The 14,834-nt window shown below is 41.2% G+C and overlaps 2 protein-coding genes across 5 annotated transcripts in view; one reads left to right on the forward strand and one right to left on the reverse strand.

Annotated features, from left to right (window-relative positions):
• Positions 1-86: 86 nt before the first annotated feature.
• On the forward strand, positions 87-2,325 carry LOC114159613 (RING finger protein 222). The gene has a single exon (XM_028041610.1). The coding sequence runs from the start codon at positions 265-267 to the stop codon at positions 883-885; it is 621 nt and encodes a 206-aa protein (XP_027897411.1). The 5' UTR covers positions 87-264; the 3' UTR covers positions 886-2,325.
• A 143-nt stretch (positions 2,326-2,468) lies between these two features.
• arhgap44a (Rho GTPase activating protein 44a) overlaps positions 2,469-14,834 on the reverse strand; it is a 31,182-nt gene continuing 18,816 nt past the window's right edge. Inside the window, exons 17-23 of one of the 4 annotated variants that reach the window (XM_028041605.1) lie at positions 14,355-14,372; positions 14,060-14,248; positions 12,501-13,013; positions 9,536-9,681; positions 9,048-9,434; positions 8,356-8,407; positions 6,390-6,523 (exon numbers count right to left, since the gene is read on the reverse strand). In XM_028041605.1, coding sequence (XP_027897406.1) covers positions 8,400-8,407; positions 9,048-9,434; positions 9,536-9,681; positions 12,501-13,013; positions 14,060-14,248; positions 14,355-14,372 — 1,261 coding nt within the window. In that variant the 3' untranslated portion in view covers positions 6,390-6,523; positions 8,356-8,399. Of the gene's footprint in view, positions 6,524-8,355; positions 8,408-9,047; positions 9,435-9,535; positions 9,682-12,500; positions 13,014-14,059; positions 14,249-14,354; positions 14,373-14,834 lie in introns of all 4 variants that reach the window. The other 3 variants (XM_028041603.1, XM_028041604.1, XM_028041606.1) reach the window with 3 other exon arrangements.

A 14,834-nucleotide genomic window follows, 5' to 3' on the forward strand; every position in this document is an offset into this window, starting at 1 on the left:
TTCACATAGCCAAACAAGCACCACTGACAGTGAGAGGCGTGCGTTGAGGATCATAAAATATGTACCATTTAAGAACTTGAACTGGATCCAATTAGATAGGTTTCTGTTGTCACAGGTGACAGACCCTGTTTTACAAGACTCACTGGCCTCCACCCAAAGCCACAGCGCAGTCAATGAGGAACAATGAACTAGGAGCACCTCAGTGTTCCTTCACTAAGGGTTCTTATTGTTAGACAACCCGTTTTCAGTATTTACTACCTCTACATGGCACTTTACAAAGAGGACAGCCAAGACGACACACCGGAGTGTCCAGTATGCTATGAGATCCTGTCGGGCAGTGTGCGGACTTTAAGCTGCGGACATGTATTCTGTCACGACTGCTTGGTCAAAACTCTGGTCAGCATTAACAGCGATGGAGTCATCAGGGACACAATTGTCTGCCCCATCTGCCGACATCTGACGTTCATCAAGAGGCAAAAAGAATCGCTGGTGGCACTCTCAGCGACCAAGTATCCAGAACAGACCCTGGAGGTGCCTCTTCCGACAACGGCGTCGCAGCTCCGGAGCGCACGGCGCGCCTCCGGGGGCAGCTTACTGAGCGGAGTTAACCGGATAGCCCACTGCTGCGGGAGTATCTTTCGACGAGTCCGTCAGGAGAGGTTAATCGGACACAACCACAATGCGTGTCAGATCTTCATCATAAGTGCCCAGGGGCGACCGATGGCAGAGGAGGATGCGCTCGACGTTGTGATGACAGTGGTTCACCCTCAGCGCAGGGAGAGACGCAGGGTTTGCACCACGTCGCGATGCTTGCTCTGTTTGCTGTCAGTCTTTACTGTTCTGGCACTGGTGGCCGCGACTTTACCTTGGATTTTATTGGCATAGTGCTGCTGAAGATGCACAGCATACAGATCCAAGTGGAAACGATTCAAGAACCTTTAGGGACAATGTTTCCTTGGAAATCAACGTTGTTGTGCATGTGAGTTTCACTAATCAGCAATGTATCACGATATGAACTGTGTTCAAGTATTCAGTTGTAGTCATATTGGACTGTAGCTCTGTATTGACAAATTAATTAATTTATCTCGATTAAAATGATAACTAAAACAAAGACTTTCATTGGCACATAATGTATATTGCTAAGCAACAGTCTAAATTAAAATTTTGCCTTAACAACAAGATGAATTAGTCATTAAATTGTTGCTCATCATGAATAACAGTCTCCGTTTTGCAGCCTTTTAACCCCAAGTCATTAAACAATCCTTAGACATCGAGGATGTTGTTAAAGAGGCCCGGGTACTGCTGCGTTTCCAAACAGCAGTACACGTGTTTGTGGCCAAACCTGTAAAGCCACAGCCTCCCACTTTTCCAGGTAGACACATTGCATTGCTCACGCCTTCACACACCTAGTACTCTTTCACATTATGTCACTTTACAAACACAGATTTCAGAGTGTTTTCCTGGGACATCACGTGACAGGCACAAAGCAGCTGATTCTTGGGAACTCAAAGGAACATTAAGTTCACATGTGATCATTTAAAAAAACATAAAATTAGGCACTAGTTTATGTTGACCTGTGGATTAGTCACAATAATATCAACTGGAGCTTGTTGTTGTAGCAAACTATGATCATAAAGCAGGGAATGATGAATCCAACAATAACCTTTGAGTGTTACTGAAATTTGGAACTGGTAAGAATCCTTTAACCAGTTACTCATAAAGACAGTGTAAAGAGAGACATCTTTGAAGGATCTGTTAGAAATAATTCATGCACCCATGGTAGCCTGAAGGAGATGAGCTGTACCTGTCTACTGTAAGGAGAGACACTGCTTGACTGATTAGATTACCAGAGCCCTTCAGGATAAACTGCATCAGATCAAGACCAAAATATTGAAAGTTAGATTACAATCAGTCACTATTGCAACCATTTGTTAAAAAGATCATTTTCAACAAACTTGCAATTCAAACATTGGCAGTTCATTGTGCATTTTGTGGTTGAGATTTAGGAGAGGTTAGACTCTTCCTCTGTATGAATCACCATAATTTTCAAAACAGTGTACACTCCCATTACCTCCTTGTTGCAATTCTTCACCCACCCTGCTTAGCCAGTTCCGCTAGTTACACACCTCAACAGACTTCTGCTACTTAATCACAGATTTGTTCCTCACATGTTAGTAATGTTAGTAATAATCTGCCGTTTAAGATTTTTTCCTATTTGGCTTTCCTTTCCACACTGACCCAAAAAAATGCATCACATGCTACATGAGAGAAGAAAGAGAGAGAGAGAGAGAGTGTAAAGATGGTATCAAAATAAGGTCAAAGACAGAATGAGAAGGCTCAATGAACAAAATGTTCTAGCGCCTAAGTTAGTAGCAGGATATAAAAGACATGCCTTCACAACAAACCTACAAACTGCAGTGGGTGATGTTTGTTGATGGAAGGAAATAAAGCAGCAATGACCAAGTGGGGTTATTAAAAATGTAGAGTTTAATATATATTTATTTCTGACATTCTGATAAGGATTGCAGGTAGGCTTCACAGTACACACTGTGTTCCACTCATTATGCTAAGCAGAGAATGAAGGGTTGGGCATGGTGGGCTCGACAAGCGGCAGATTTAGTTTATACATTAGTTGTGAAAGCAGAAGGAGGCTGTACATCCACAGGCAACCTACACTCCTCCTCTGTATTGCTCAAAATCCCACAAAAGAGCACCCATTGCATTTCCCATTCTCTCACAATCCCTTGACACGACAGTGATTAACAAAACGACGTGGTCTGTTAAAAATATTTTCCAAGTGCATGCATGACTCTTTTTGTCCCTTCCTGATTTAAATCCACACAATATGCAAATAAACTTGGTTTTGATTTGGCGCGACATACCTGCAGAAGGTGACACAGGTATGTCAACATACCCGTGACACCTTGATAAAGTGGAAATAGACCTACAGCCATTAAAAGCTCAATAAAACAACAGAACTGTGTATCATTAGGTGGAAAAAGTTGCTCTAACTAATATGCACTTAAAAACGTAGCTGTAGTTAATTTACAGCAGCAACCAAAAATAAAGACTCACATTTTTTGGGAAAGTACAGAAGTTTTTTTTGTTGTTGTTGTTTTGTTTGTAGCTTAATTATCACACCTATAAAGAATTGAGTGCATGCTTCCAGCTTGGCTGTGAGTTCCAGTTATGATGCCTAAAAGAATTAGAGTAATACTGCCATGTTCTGTTAACAACACATGCCAACAGTCCTGAACTAACTTTATCCCATCCTAACACTCACTTAAGCTGTAGAGCAGTCTACTACTAAAACACCTGCACCAGTCACATTCAGAGATAGTTTTGCCTCTGTGTATGAACGTATGGATCCAGCACACAAAATAAAAACTTCTAACACACATTGATTATTCCTATTGTTCAAAAGTAACAAAGAGTGAGGGCACTTGCAATTATTGTCATAAAGTTACCACAACTATCAAGATAATCAACATCACCAAAGTCTTCATAGAGATAGTCAGTCCATTGAGAACACACACACTGAGGCATACCATAGATCCCATATTGGGAGTAAGTAAACTAAACCTAGTTTTTGGATTCAACTTAAAAATGCTTTACTATGAATGCAATGGCTTCTTTAAAGTAAATTTGGAAAAAGGCAATTTTGAGCAAATATTTTGGACTAAGGTGGACCAGTAAACTCTGTAAATGTGCTTTAATTAACACCATCACTGCTCTATGAAGATTAGTATTACATAGAAAAGTGATTCTGCTGCATCTCCCATCTGCTAAATTTCAAAATTCTCCAGTGCCTTGCAGTAGCATTAATACCCTTGGAACCTTTTTCATATTTCTCTAGTTCTAACCTCAGTGAAAGCCAGTGCACCAAACAGCCTTCCAAAGTCACTTTATTAGCAAAAACAGAGTCCTTCTGTGAGTGATGTAATCTCAGTATAAATCTATCTGTTCTGTGAAGGCCTCAAAGGTTTGTTATAGAATATTAATGACAAAACAGCAGCCTGAAAATCAAGGAACAGAAAGAAATGCCAGGGATAAAATTGTTCAGCTATTCTAAATGAACGACATTAGAATATAACATGGAACAAATGCAAATCTACCAATATATAGCCCTCCGCTAAAAATGACAAGGCAGGCAAGGAGAGCATTGAGAAGCAGGTTAGAGGCCCAGGGGAGCTCTGGAGGAGCAACAGAGAGCCACAGCTCAAGTGGAAGTATTTATTCACAGGACAGCCTTTTAATGATGCATTCCTCACATCTGGCATAGGAGAGTGGCACGATTGTCAAACTGTTCTTTTCTGAAGTGTGCCACAAGACACGAGGAAACACAGGGTATATGAAAGAAGAATCTCAGGTCAGAGTTCATTAAATCCCCCCATGTAAAATGCTATGTCTGACAGAAAATTAAGACCCAACTAGAAAATATGGTTTAAACAGCATCATGCTGTGGGGGTTGCTTTTCTATCAACAGGGCAGAGAATCTGGTCAGAGTAGAGTTGATGAGCACAAGGATGGTGCTAAAAACTGAGAAAACCTGTGAGAGGCTACAAAAGATTGATGACTGCAGTGAACGCTCCCCTTTCAGTGGTATACCAACCCTAAACAAAGAGCGGAATGGCTTACATAAAAACATATTCATGTATTAGTAAGATCTAGACTGAAGAAATACTGGTAAGACTTGGAAACTGAGGTTAACAGACTCTCTATCCAATCTGCCTAAGATTGAGCTATTCTAAAACACACAAAAAAAACAGAGGCATATAAACCCCCAAAATTATGTCTCTGCATCTTCCCCTTCATTGTTATGCATTGCTATGTTTTGTTCAATAGAACATAGTGAAGTTTGCTGAAGTGAAAAAGTTCAAGATGTAGTAATACTTCTGGAAGGCACTTCATAATTGTCTTGGGTTAAAATTAAAAAATAATTTGGGTATTTCGAGAGTAATGTCTTTCAATGCAGATAGATTTTTTAGATGGAGGAATCATAAGTCGATCGTTAAGAGCTAGAACAGGACGGAAGATCTCAGATTAGTTGCTGCAGAGTGAACATTCTGCATGTCTGCTGCAGCACCATAGTAAAACGGTGTAAAAGTGAAGAAGAAAAAAAAAACATGAATCTACAGTACACCTGTTCATTGTGTGCAGGAACAAAATATAACATCAAAATTTTAATCATGTCATTTTCTACACGATAAATATCAGCACATATATTAATATCATTATATGTTCCAGATATGCATTTTACATATAATCTTCCTCTCAATTTTATATACATAAACCTATGTACAGTCTTTGTATTTACACTCAGGGGTCAAAGGTCACTGAACCTGAAGCACTTGAAACAAAGTTAAGAGAGAGAATCACACAAACATAAAGGCAGTGTAGTCCTTCATCTGTCATCATCAAGCTGCAGCATCCTAACAGGCGTGAGGGTCAGGATTTACTCTCAGAGGGAAACAAAATTTTAAGATTAACACTTAGGAAGTAAAACTAAATCACTCAGAGGCCCTGAATCTGAAGCAGATCAATCACATCGGTTCGTCATGCAAAAACAACATGTTGCTTCTTCCAAACGGAACAACGGGTGCAAGTAGAAAAAGCTTAAATTACAATAACATTCTTCTGATTATGTGCTGGTACAATGTAGAGTGAGTTTAGGTGAGCTTTACCTGTACATGTGTAAACACCTATTTTTTCAGGTGGAGTAAAAATGAAGGGACTTTATTAAAACTGACTTAAATGTTCCATCCTGCATGCAAAGCCTGCCTTAAAGGGCCCAGTGTGTTTCTGATGTGTGCAAAGTTGAATACCCTGTGAGCCCTGCTCCCACTCTATGTTTCAACCTGAGGATTTGCTCCAAACCATGCCAGTCTCCCAAAAGCAACTTATTTGCACAACCTGTGAACGTCATATTGCAATTTGATTGCATGTTCTTATAAGGCAAAACAAAATAACTACAAAACGATCGAGAAACGTAGAGCATTGCACCGTGAAACAAAATTACAAAGTAAAGCAAATAAGCAAAAAATAAATCAGTGATAAAAATATTTTTTGATGTAATACTTATCTACGGTATTTCCCAGTCTTTTCTCTTTAAAGGCAACAGTTCATCCACTATGGCATTTTGGTGTTTTTTTTTGTTTGTTTTGTTTGTAGTCACATAAACGTAAAATAAGCAGCTGGGAAAGATGAGTTTATTTGCAGCCTGTAGCAGATGTGAGGAAAGGTTCATGTTCTGGTTTCAGGTGGGCATTTGGTGAGGCCAGTCAGTGTTTCCACCAGGCCTTGGTGTTGACAGTTCAAAGCATATACAGCCACTGGGACGCTGGTAAATGATGCGTCAGGGTTATAGGTCATAGAATGGTGCTCTGGGGCTCCTCCTCAGGCACAGCGTCCCCCTCTGGAGAGTCTGTCACTGCCAGGGACCTCCTGCAGGGGGCACCGCTGAACTCATCGATGAGGCTGTCCAGATTGACATTGATGGAGGGGATTTCATAATTGAAGATATCTAATGGTGAGCATGATGGGGGGGAAAGGTAAGTGTGAAGAGTGAAATAGTGAAAATGGTAATCGTGAGTGACAAAAAGAGGAAAGGGGAAGGCATATGATGATGATGATAATGAAGTAAAAAAAATGGAAGAAAGCAGAAGTAATATTAATGCTTCTTATCTGAACTCATAGTGAGTGGCTTAAAGAACTCAGTAGATTATATGTGCTTCACATTCTACACAGGGATGTTTCCAGTTTGATGTTAACTGTAGCAAACAGTTAGTGTAGGAAAAGTGCCAAAAGTATTCACACTCCACAAACTTTCTCACATTTTGTCACATTGTAACCACAAACTTTATTGTATTGCAACGTCCACAAAGTAGCACATCATTTTGAAGTGGAAAGGATACATGTCTACCAAAGGCATAAAATCTGAAAAGTGTGGCATATGTGTATATTCTGTCACCTTTATCTGAAAACCATTAATAAAACTGTCTTAAGAGGACATCTAATTAATAAATTGTATGTAACTCAGTATAAACCCAATTGTTCCATCAAGGACTCAGAGTTTTTTAAGGGAATATTAATAAGCAAATTCTATCATAAAGACATAGGAATACATTCAACAGGTAAGGCATGGTTTTCAATTAGTTTAAAGCGGGGAGACGTTTTAGTCAGTCTAAGCCCAGACCTAAATGACAGTAGAATAGAAATATCCTTTATCGTCCCACAGTGGGAAAATTCAGTTATCACATCAGCTAATTAAGGTGGGACCACCATGTTCACACAAAAGTAAAAAAAAATTGAAATAAGAATAACATACTGTGCAGTATGCACAAATTTACAACATAAGAACAATGGTATGCTGTAGTTATTTAAAAATAGCCTTTTCAATTGAGAATCTGTTGAAAAACTACTGTTGTCTAAGATTGAGACTGAGTTATTTTCTAACTTTTTGGAATTTTATTTGCAAAAGAATTATTAAACAAGACCGATGTACTGCTTTGTGTAATTTCAATCACATAATCTCAATAAAATAAATCTGAGAGGCTTTTGGCTAGAAAATGACAAAATGTGACAAAGGTTCATGGGATGATAATATTGTAAGGTAAAGTATGTCACAGCTTTTTGAAACTTCAAAGAACAGCAACACATTTTTTGTCAGCAAAAACAAAATCCAACAACACAGTGACACACCACACGTCTACAACAACAGCCAAAACACAGAGGCAACAAGATGTGTGTGTGGAACTCTGTGGAGAAAGATGGCACCGAGACACCAAGTGGCTTAAAGTAACAATGGAAATCTCATTAATTCTGCTCATAGTATTTGCAGAAACTGTCGCTAATCTAGTGTGTTGCACCGTTTACTGGAAGCCACACGTCCAAACAGACTGATGACTATTCCTGTGTAGGAATGAGGTGGAGCGTGGTAAGAGGAAGCAGAGGTTATAAAAAGCAATGAACCTGCCGAGTAGAAGAGCAGGAGGGGGTGGGGGGTTACCTGAAGACCCCCGAAAAAAGTGGCAGGGGGATTCCTGCCGCCATGGTACTTGGAAATAAAAAGGCACAAGAAGGGAGCAGGGGGCTGCTTTAGGATGGACCTTTGTAAGCAATGGTTACTGCAATGTGAGCTCAGTGTGGTGCACTCTGGGAAATCCTTGAGCCATGCACCACTGGTTGACCAACAAAGTGCAAAGATACAATATTGCTGTTAAGAGGGTAATAGAAGATCTGATTTAGAGCTGAGGGTAAGTGTTTGAGGCAGGCTGCAGGAAACCCCAGAGGCATCCACACTACGAGGCCAGGCAGTGAGATGGAGTGCATGGGGCGAGGGGCGGTCTGGCTTACCCTAAAAGTCCCCCTCACACTTAGCCCACACTGAATCCCTGGCCTCACACAGCTGCAAAGTACACAGTAGTAGCAAGGGGGGGACAAGAGAATGATAAATATAACAAAAAAAAAAGATTGGTATATATTAACAAAGCACCTCATAATCAGAACATAATACTATAAATATAATGTGGGATTCTCTGGCTATGTTTCCATGTCTGCTCACAGGGAGAGACACTTGTCTTGAGCGAACTGTGTAAGCCTCTGACCTACCTCTGCCGCATGGGGGGGGTCTGGGCAACACAGATAAACAGAGAGCACATGATGAATCTAATGGCAAACTTCCATACAAGCAGGACGAGCTATGCTGTTTTGATGTTTCCACTGGTTACCCAGAAACATCATCACATAACACAAGCAATGAATACATAGGTTAGGAGATCTGCTCACTACAGCGCAAAAATACTAATATTCACATTGCATAATTCTCAAGTGTCTGCGTTTAAGAGGCCACTTTGTTATTTCATTCCGATTTTTGTTTGGGAGGAGTCATTTAAAGGGACAAGGGGTCTTCTGTGTCTACAGTCCTAAAGGGTCCTACACTCGTCCACCATCTCCATTGGACAGAGCCACAGCGAGTCTCAGAGCGGGCCGCTGCAGCCCCACCTGTGGTGGCGGTGGGGAGGTTGTTTCCAGAGGCTGGTATTTACCTGTAGACATGCTCTCTCCAGGAGACAGTCCATCCAGGAGGTCCTGCTCCAGAGGCTGAGGGACTGGAGCCAGGGGTGGGGGTCCTGGGGGTGGCTGAGGAGGGGGCAGGCTCGGTCTCTGCCTAGATTTAGGGGCAGGCCGGGACTTGGTGAGTGTCCCAGAGAGGGAGGGCGGAGATGATAGCGAGTGGGTTGGCCCGAGTGGAGTCTGTCCAGGGGAAGACGGCGGTACTTGCCCTGGAGGACAGGTCAGTCCGTATGGGGAAGGGGTGCTGGGAGGTGTAGGGGACAGGCTTACAGGTGATGGCTGACCTGTGGACTGGTCAGACATCCCTCCAGACTGGGCGTAAGGGACCTTTGGAGGCACAGGGGCCAACTTCTTGGAACCTAAAATCACAGAGAGCATTTTCATTACTTTGAATATATCAATACAAAACATTTGTAGGTTTTGAGAGCCAGTGAGAGCTCACAGCAAGAGAAGTACCAACCTTTGCGCAGGGCGTGAGGGCTGTGCTCAGTTGAGTGGGGGGACTGGCTGCTGCTCTGAGGGCTGCAGCTGGGGGGCACTGTTGGACTTGCCACCTGGATGCCTTTGTGCCCAATCACAGGGGAAAGCTCTTTACTCTTTAGGGAACTGAAAAGTAGGCAGATATTATTATCTGAACCAGAATGAAAACAGCAAATCAGTAAAAAAGAATAGAAAGAAACTGGACTGTCTGCTTTATGTCAACACCAAAACACCCATAACCACCATCATCACCATCACTTGGAACAGATAAATTAGACTCATACCAGAATTAAAAATGGGTTCTGAAAATCACAATATATGAAGAACAAAAACACAACTAACAGTTAAAACTTGACAGTCATAAGACTACGGAGATGTTTAAAGTAAATAATTTTAGAAGTTCAAAAAAGCCTCAAAAATAGTTGTTATAATTGTGCAAAGCTGCAACATTTTCCAAATATGTACACTATGTATGACATGAAAAAGCAGGGGAAACAGATTTTTCTTTTCATTTTTACTTACTAAATACATTGGCATACAATACTTTATTGAAATAAACTGAGTAGTCAAATTTTTGTAGACCTGTAAATCATTGTAGATCCAAACAGGTTGATATGTGACTTATTAAAAATGACATAAATACAATTTTCTTGACTTTTTGAGATTGAATGATTTTATTTATTTTCTTGGTTAGATGTATTGTTACTACTCTTTCTTAAAAAAATTTTACATTTAGATTCCATTTTTTTTCAAAAGTGTGCTAATTGTAAGTAAGTGGAAATTTGCAGTCCTAAACAGAGGAGCGGGAGATGTGTTTTTCAGAGCGGTAGGAGATTTGTAACTGAAAGCACTTCTCTGTCCGTTCTCCTCGCGAGAAACAAAGAATCTAACTCTCTTGTCTTTCCTGTGTTTGTTTAAAATTGTCTCTAATAGGTATTTAGACCTGACACCTATTGACTAAGAACTTATAAATAAAAGCAAAAAACAAAAGCGGACAATAGGAGACATATACTTTTGTGTTGAACCTACAACACAGAGACATTCAGAGGGCCAAGAATGGCCTACATATAGCACAAATTATGAGAAAAATTAGTGGTTAGACAAAATGTCTCATTGTTAACTCCCTCAGTGACTGGAGGTTAAATACAGATTTGTAGCCTTCATTTGAGATTGTTTGTTAAAATTGCAGTCGGAAGGGTCAATACAGCATCAAATTCAAATAATTTCTTTATTTACATTTGGCTTGATTATGGTTTTATTTCAAGCTAGAAATCAATGGCATCTCAATGTTTTGTCTCATTAATGTTTCAGTTTTTTCTGCAGTGTGTTGCAGATTGAACACACAGATTAGGATACATACTAACAAACGGAATAAAGTTGACCAGGGAAGTTGTGAAATATTTTAAGTCCGTAACATCTGCAGCTAGTGTCAAAACAAATGAAAGAATGGTCCAGTCTATACCTGTAGTAGGTTTATTTTATGCCACCCTCATGATTTCACCTGTTCTGTGTGCTGTACTCTTCAGACAGATGTCCAAACAAAAACAATGAGCCGTGCAGAGAAAAGCTAAAATGATAGTCATCAAATTTTATGTTTAAAGCAAACCACTACATTTACAGAGCTGAAAAATGATGTTTCTCAATGTTTTTTAAGCAGACAATTAACTTGAAGAACATTATGTTATGAGGCAAAAAATATCAACAAGTCATATCAACATAAAGAATAAATATGTTATGTTATCACTATGGCAAACTTCAACGTGAATAATTTTAGGAGGAACAAGACATGCTCTTACAGAAGATGGAAATATGTGGAGTCACATATTCATGAAAAAGTCCTAGTAAAACCATTGAAATATCAGTTGCTCTCGAGAAGTATTGTAGCATTTAAAACATCAGTTTTCAGATTGGCATATTAGAATATATAACAAAACTAGTTTAAGTAATTTAATGCTTAAAAAATGACTTTACAAAGGTATTTGAAATAACTTTATAGCTTCAGTTTTTAGGTAGTTGGCCTGCAAAGCATTGATTTTAATGTCGCCTCTGTAGAGGCAAACTGCAGTTCTTAAACAAATTAGATCAGTGTCACCGGTAAAAATAAACTAATAAATAAATAAAAAATTATTGACATTTTCAATTTCCCAGGAAAAATTATGCTAGAACAATGACGAAATTCCATTTTATGCTTTTATATTTTTGTAAGTCATAAATCAAGGTTGTCCAAGGTCAGACCGCAAGGGGTGGCATCCTTTATGTTTCAGTTCTCTCCCTGGTGGCAGTTGCTACTTACTCAGCATGTTGTCATTGTTCAGCAGAGCCCTGATAACGAGCCAGCATTTGATCCAAGTGAGAGAACTAAAACATGAACCCCCCTGATATAAATTACATTTGGCTTTTTTCTGTGTGTTGAGTTTGTGTTTCAGCTAAATTTCTAACCACAGCAAATCTCCATCGAGCTCGGACATTGGTGAGATTTTTGTTATTCGAATTTTACAGAGACGTTGTGTGTCACAACCAGGGGTGTGATTGGGATGACAGAGTTGTGTCAGGTTGATTCATATTCTCTTTTCTTTGTGCAAGTAAAACCGACAAAACAAGTTAGAAAAAGGGCGAAAGTCAACATTAAGCTTCAAATTATGAGCTTTGCGGAAATATGCTTTTGCTCAGGCATCTAAATACTTAAAAATGCTTTGAATGAGGTGGTTAAAAGACACTGTAGACTTCAAAATTGAAACAGTCAAATATCATTTGAACTGTTCTGGTTGGAGAGACACCCCACTTCAAACACTTTTCCAGACAAACTGAGAGTCAAAGAACCAGAAGTCAACTGAAAGGGGAGGGGTGAAAAAGCAAAAAGCAAAATCTGAGCCGGCGAGCTAGAAGAGAAAAACAGCTGGAGCTCTGTGATGCACCCACAGTGGCCACAGGAGTGTTGTATTTACCTAGTCAGCCTGGGGGGTCCTCTCTCTCGGGCACATGGACAGGCAGCCCACGGCGGGGGTGGGGGAGCGGACGAAGGGAGGCTAGGGGGGTTGCTGTGACTCTGGTCATGGCGGGTTAGTAGCAAGGGGGTTTTGACATAGAGTGGAGAAGCGTTAGTGTCGAGCGGAGGGGCTTGTGACAAGTCACCTGGCGGGCTGTGCTTGGGGAAGTGCAGACAGCTAGGTTTGGGGTTTGAATTGATGTCGAGTGACGAGGAGGAGGAAGAAGAGGAGGAAGAAGGGGGCGGGGCGGGAGGAGTGAAGCCAGACCAGCGCACTGGGGGTGGTGGTGAGCCAGGGGGCTGGGACTCGGGACCTGGTGCCACAGGACGAGTGCAAGGTGGGGGTTTGGGATAAAAGTGGTGGGGGATGGAGTGGCACGAGGAGGAAGGGTAAGGAGGGGGTGGCCGGTCCTCCCCAGGGGTTGGGTGGGCAAAAGAGGTGTCTGGCCGATTGAGCGACACGTTCTCTGAGCTGTAGACATTAAGAGAATAGACAGCACAAATAAAACAGCTCTAGTGGTTGAACAGGGAATCGCAGTGGAGAAATAAAGAATAATAAAGCTGCTGCCATGATTCGGTGTTAGTTGGTCTGTTGCTCAAACACGGTGTAAAAAAAAAAAAAAAAGCATTTTAGGCAAAGGTTATGGCACCAGCCATCGGACACAGCCAGCCCAGTTCAAAGTGCAAATACAAAGACAAGCACAAAGAAAAAGCAGAAAAAAGAATGTTTTATTGGCAAAGGAAAAGAATACAGCGTGTAACACTTCCTCTGTGATCATCTTGTGTCTGAACACTGCAGAGAGCTCTGAGGATCTTTCTCTGTGAGCCAAAGTGTTCATCCGCATCTCACAATATTATCAAGCGGATCTCCTCACTGCTGGAAATGGAAACCGGAATTCGCAATATATGACTTGTTTGCATCCCAGGTCCTGCAGTCAGCCCAGGGCAGTGTGAAACAGACACAAAACCCTTTCAATGGCTGAAAGAGCCGCGGGAAATGAGGATAAAGCAAGCCAAACCAGAAGCCAAATTATCTCGTCTGCCACATGGGCCGAAAAAAAAAGACTGAGGGTTGATTATTCATGTGCTTGAAGGTGATAATGAAAGCCCAGAAATGTAGAAATCAGTGTGTCAAAACAGAAAAAAAATAAATGAACTGCAAGCTAAAAAGCCAAAGCATTACTGACAGACAGGATATTTTAGCATGCTTGCAAGGACCAAAAAAATGTAAGCTTAGCGCCATTTACAGAGATCCAAATTCACCACAGAATTTGGACAAAAAGAAAGTTACACAGTCACGAATACATGACAAAGAAGTGAAGAGAGCACTTAATGCAGAGAGAGAAACAGAACAGAATTAGACTGAAACATCGTGGAGACGTTGCAAATCAATGAAAAAATGGGTGACACTTCCTCTCATCTGAGAATGCTTATGGTGGTGATGATGGTGGTGAAAGTAAGAATGACCTGCTGTGAATACGTGAGCAACAAGGGGACAGCCTCCCTATGGCAACTTACCAAACCCTTTCTCCAAGCGGCGGCGTGGCGGAGGGTGAGGTGGCGAGCTCGCCGGGTTGCTCGGGGATGAGCGTTTCAGCGGGGGAGCCAGGTCCTTGCATGCCAGGAGGGGTGGAAGAAGTCTTGCGCGTCAGCGTGGAAGAACCCTTGCGAGACACCCAGGAGGTATCCATCACTCTGACGCCCATACTGGTGAGAAACACGAGAGTCACATACGTCGGTGGCAACATTAAAATGAATTTAGCTGGGACAGGGAGGGAGGGAAAGAAGTAGGAACAACGGAATGATACAGTACCTTTGTATCTTCCTAATGCTGCGTTAGCAGGGGAGATAAGAGGCAAAAGGGATATGAGGTCATAAGTGATGCAGATATGGTTCACAACACAAGAGTAGAAGACAGAAGATGAGACACTCTGGCGGTGGTCAGGGAGAAGGGATGTTCGGGAGGTGAGAGGAGGTTTACGACAACAACTGACTAGTATGGAGAATCCAGTTCATTTTCATACATATTCATGACTTGAAATGAGCTAAAACTAATCCTAGCTGTCTTTCAGTATTCTGTATCTATTACTGCTTTACTAACTTGGTTTCTTATTTCTCATCATTTTTGTCTTTGCACTGGCGGAGTGAATGAGTCAGGCCAGGTGACGCACTAGCCAGACTGTGAGGGAGGAGCTTGGTGTGGGAGGACATGAAGATAAGTCAAGAAAAATATTTCCCTGAAAAAAAAAAAAGAACTAGCAGCCCTCCATCAGCAGCTTGTTGCTATAGAGAC

The sequence above is a fragment of the Xiphophorus couchianus genome, chromosome 16, assembly GCF_001444195.1.
Source record: "Xiphophorus couchianus chromosome 16, X_couchianus-1.0, whole genome shotgun sequence".
NCBI classification, from domain to species: domain Eukaryota; kingdom Metazoa; phylum Chordata; class Actinopteri; order Cyprinodontiformes; family Poeciliidae; genus Xiphophorus; species Xiphophorus couchianus.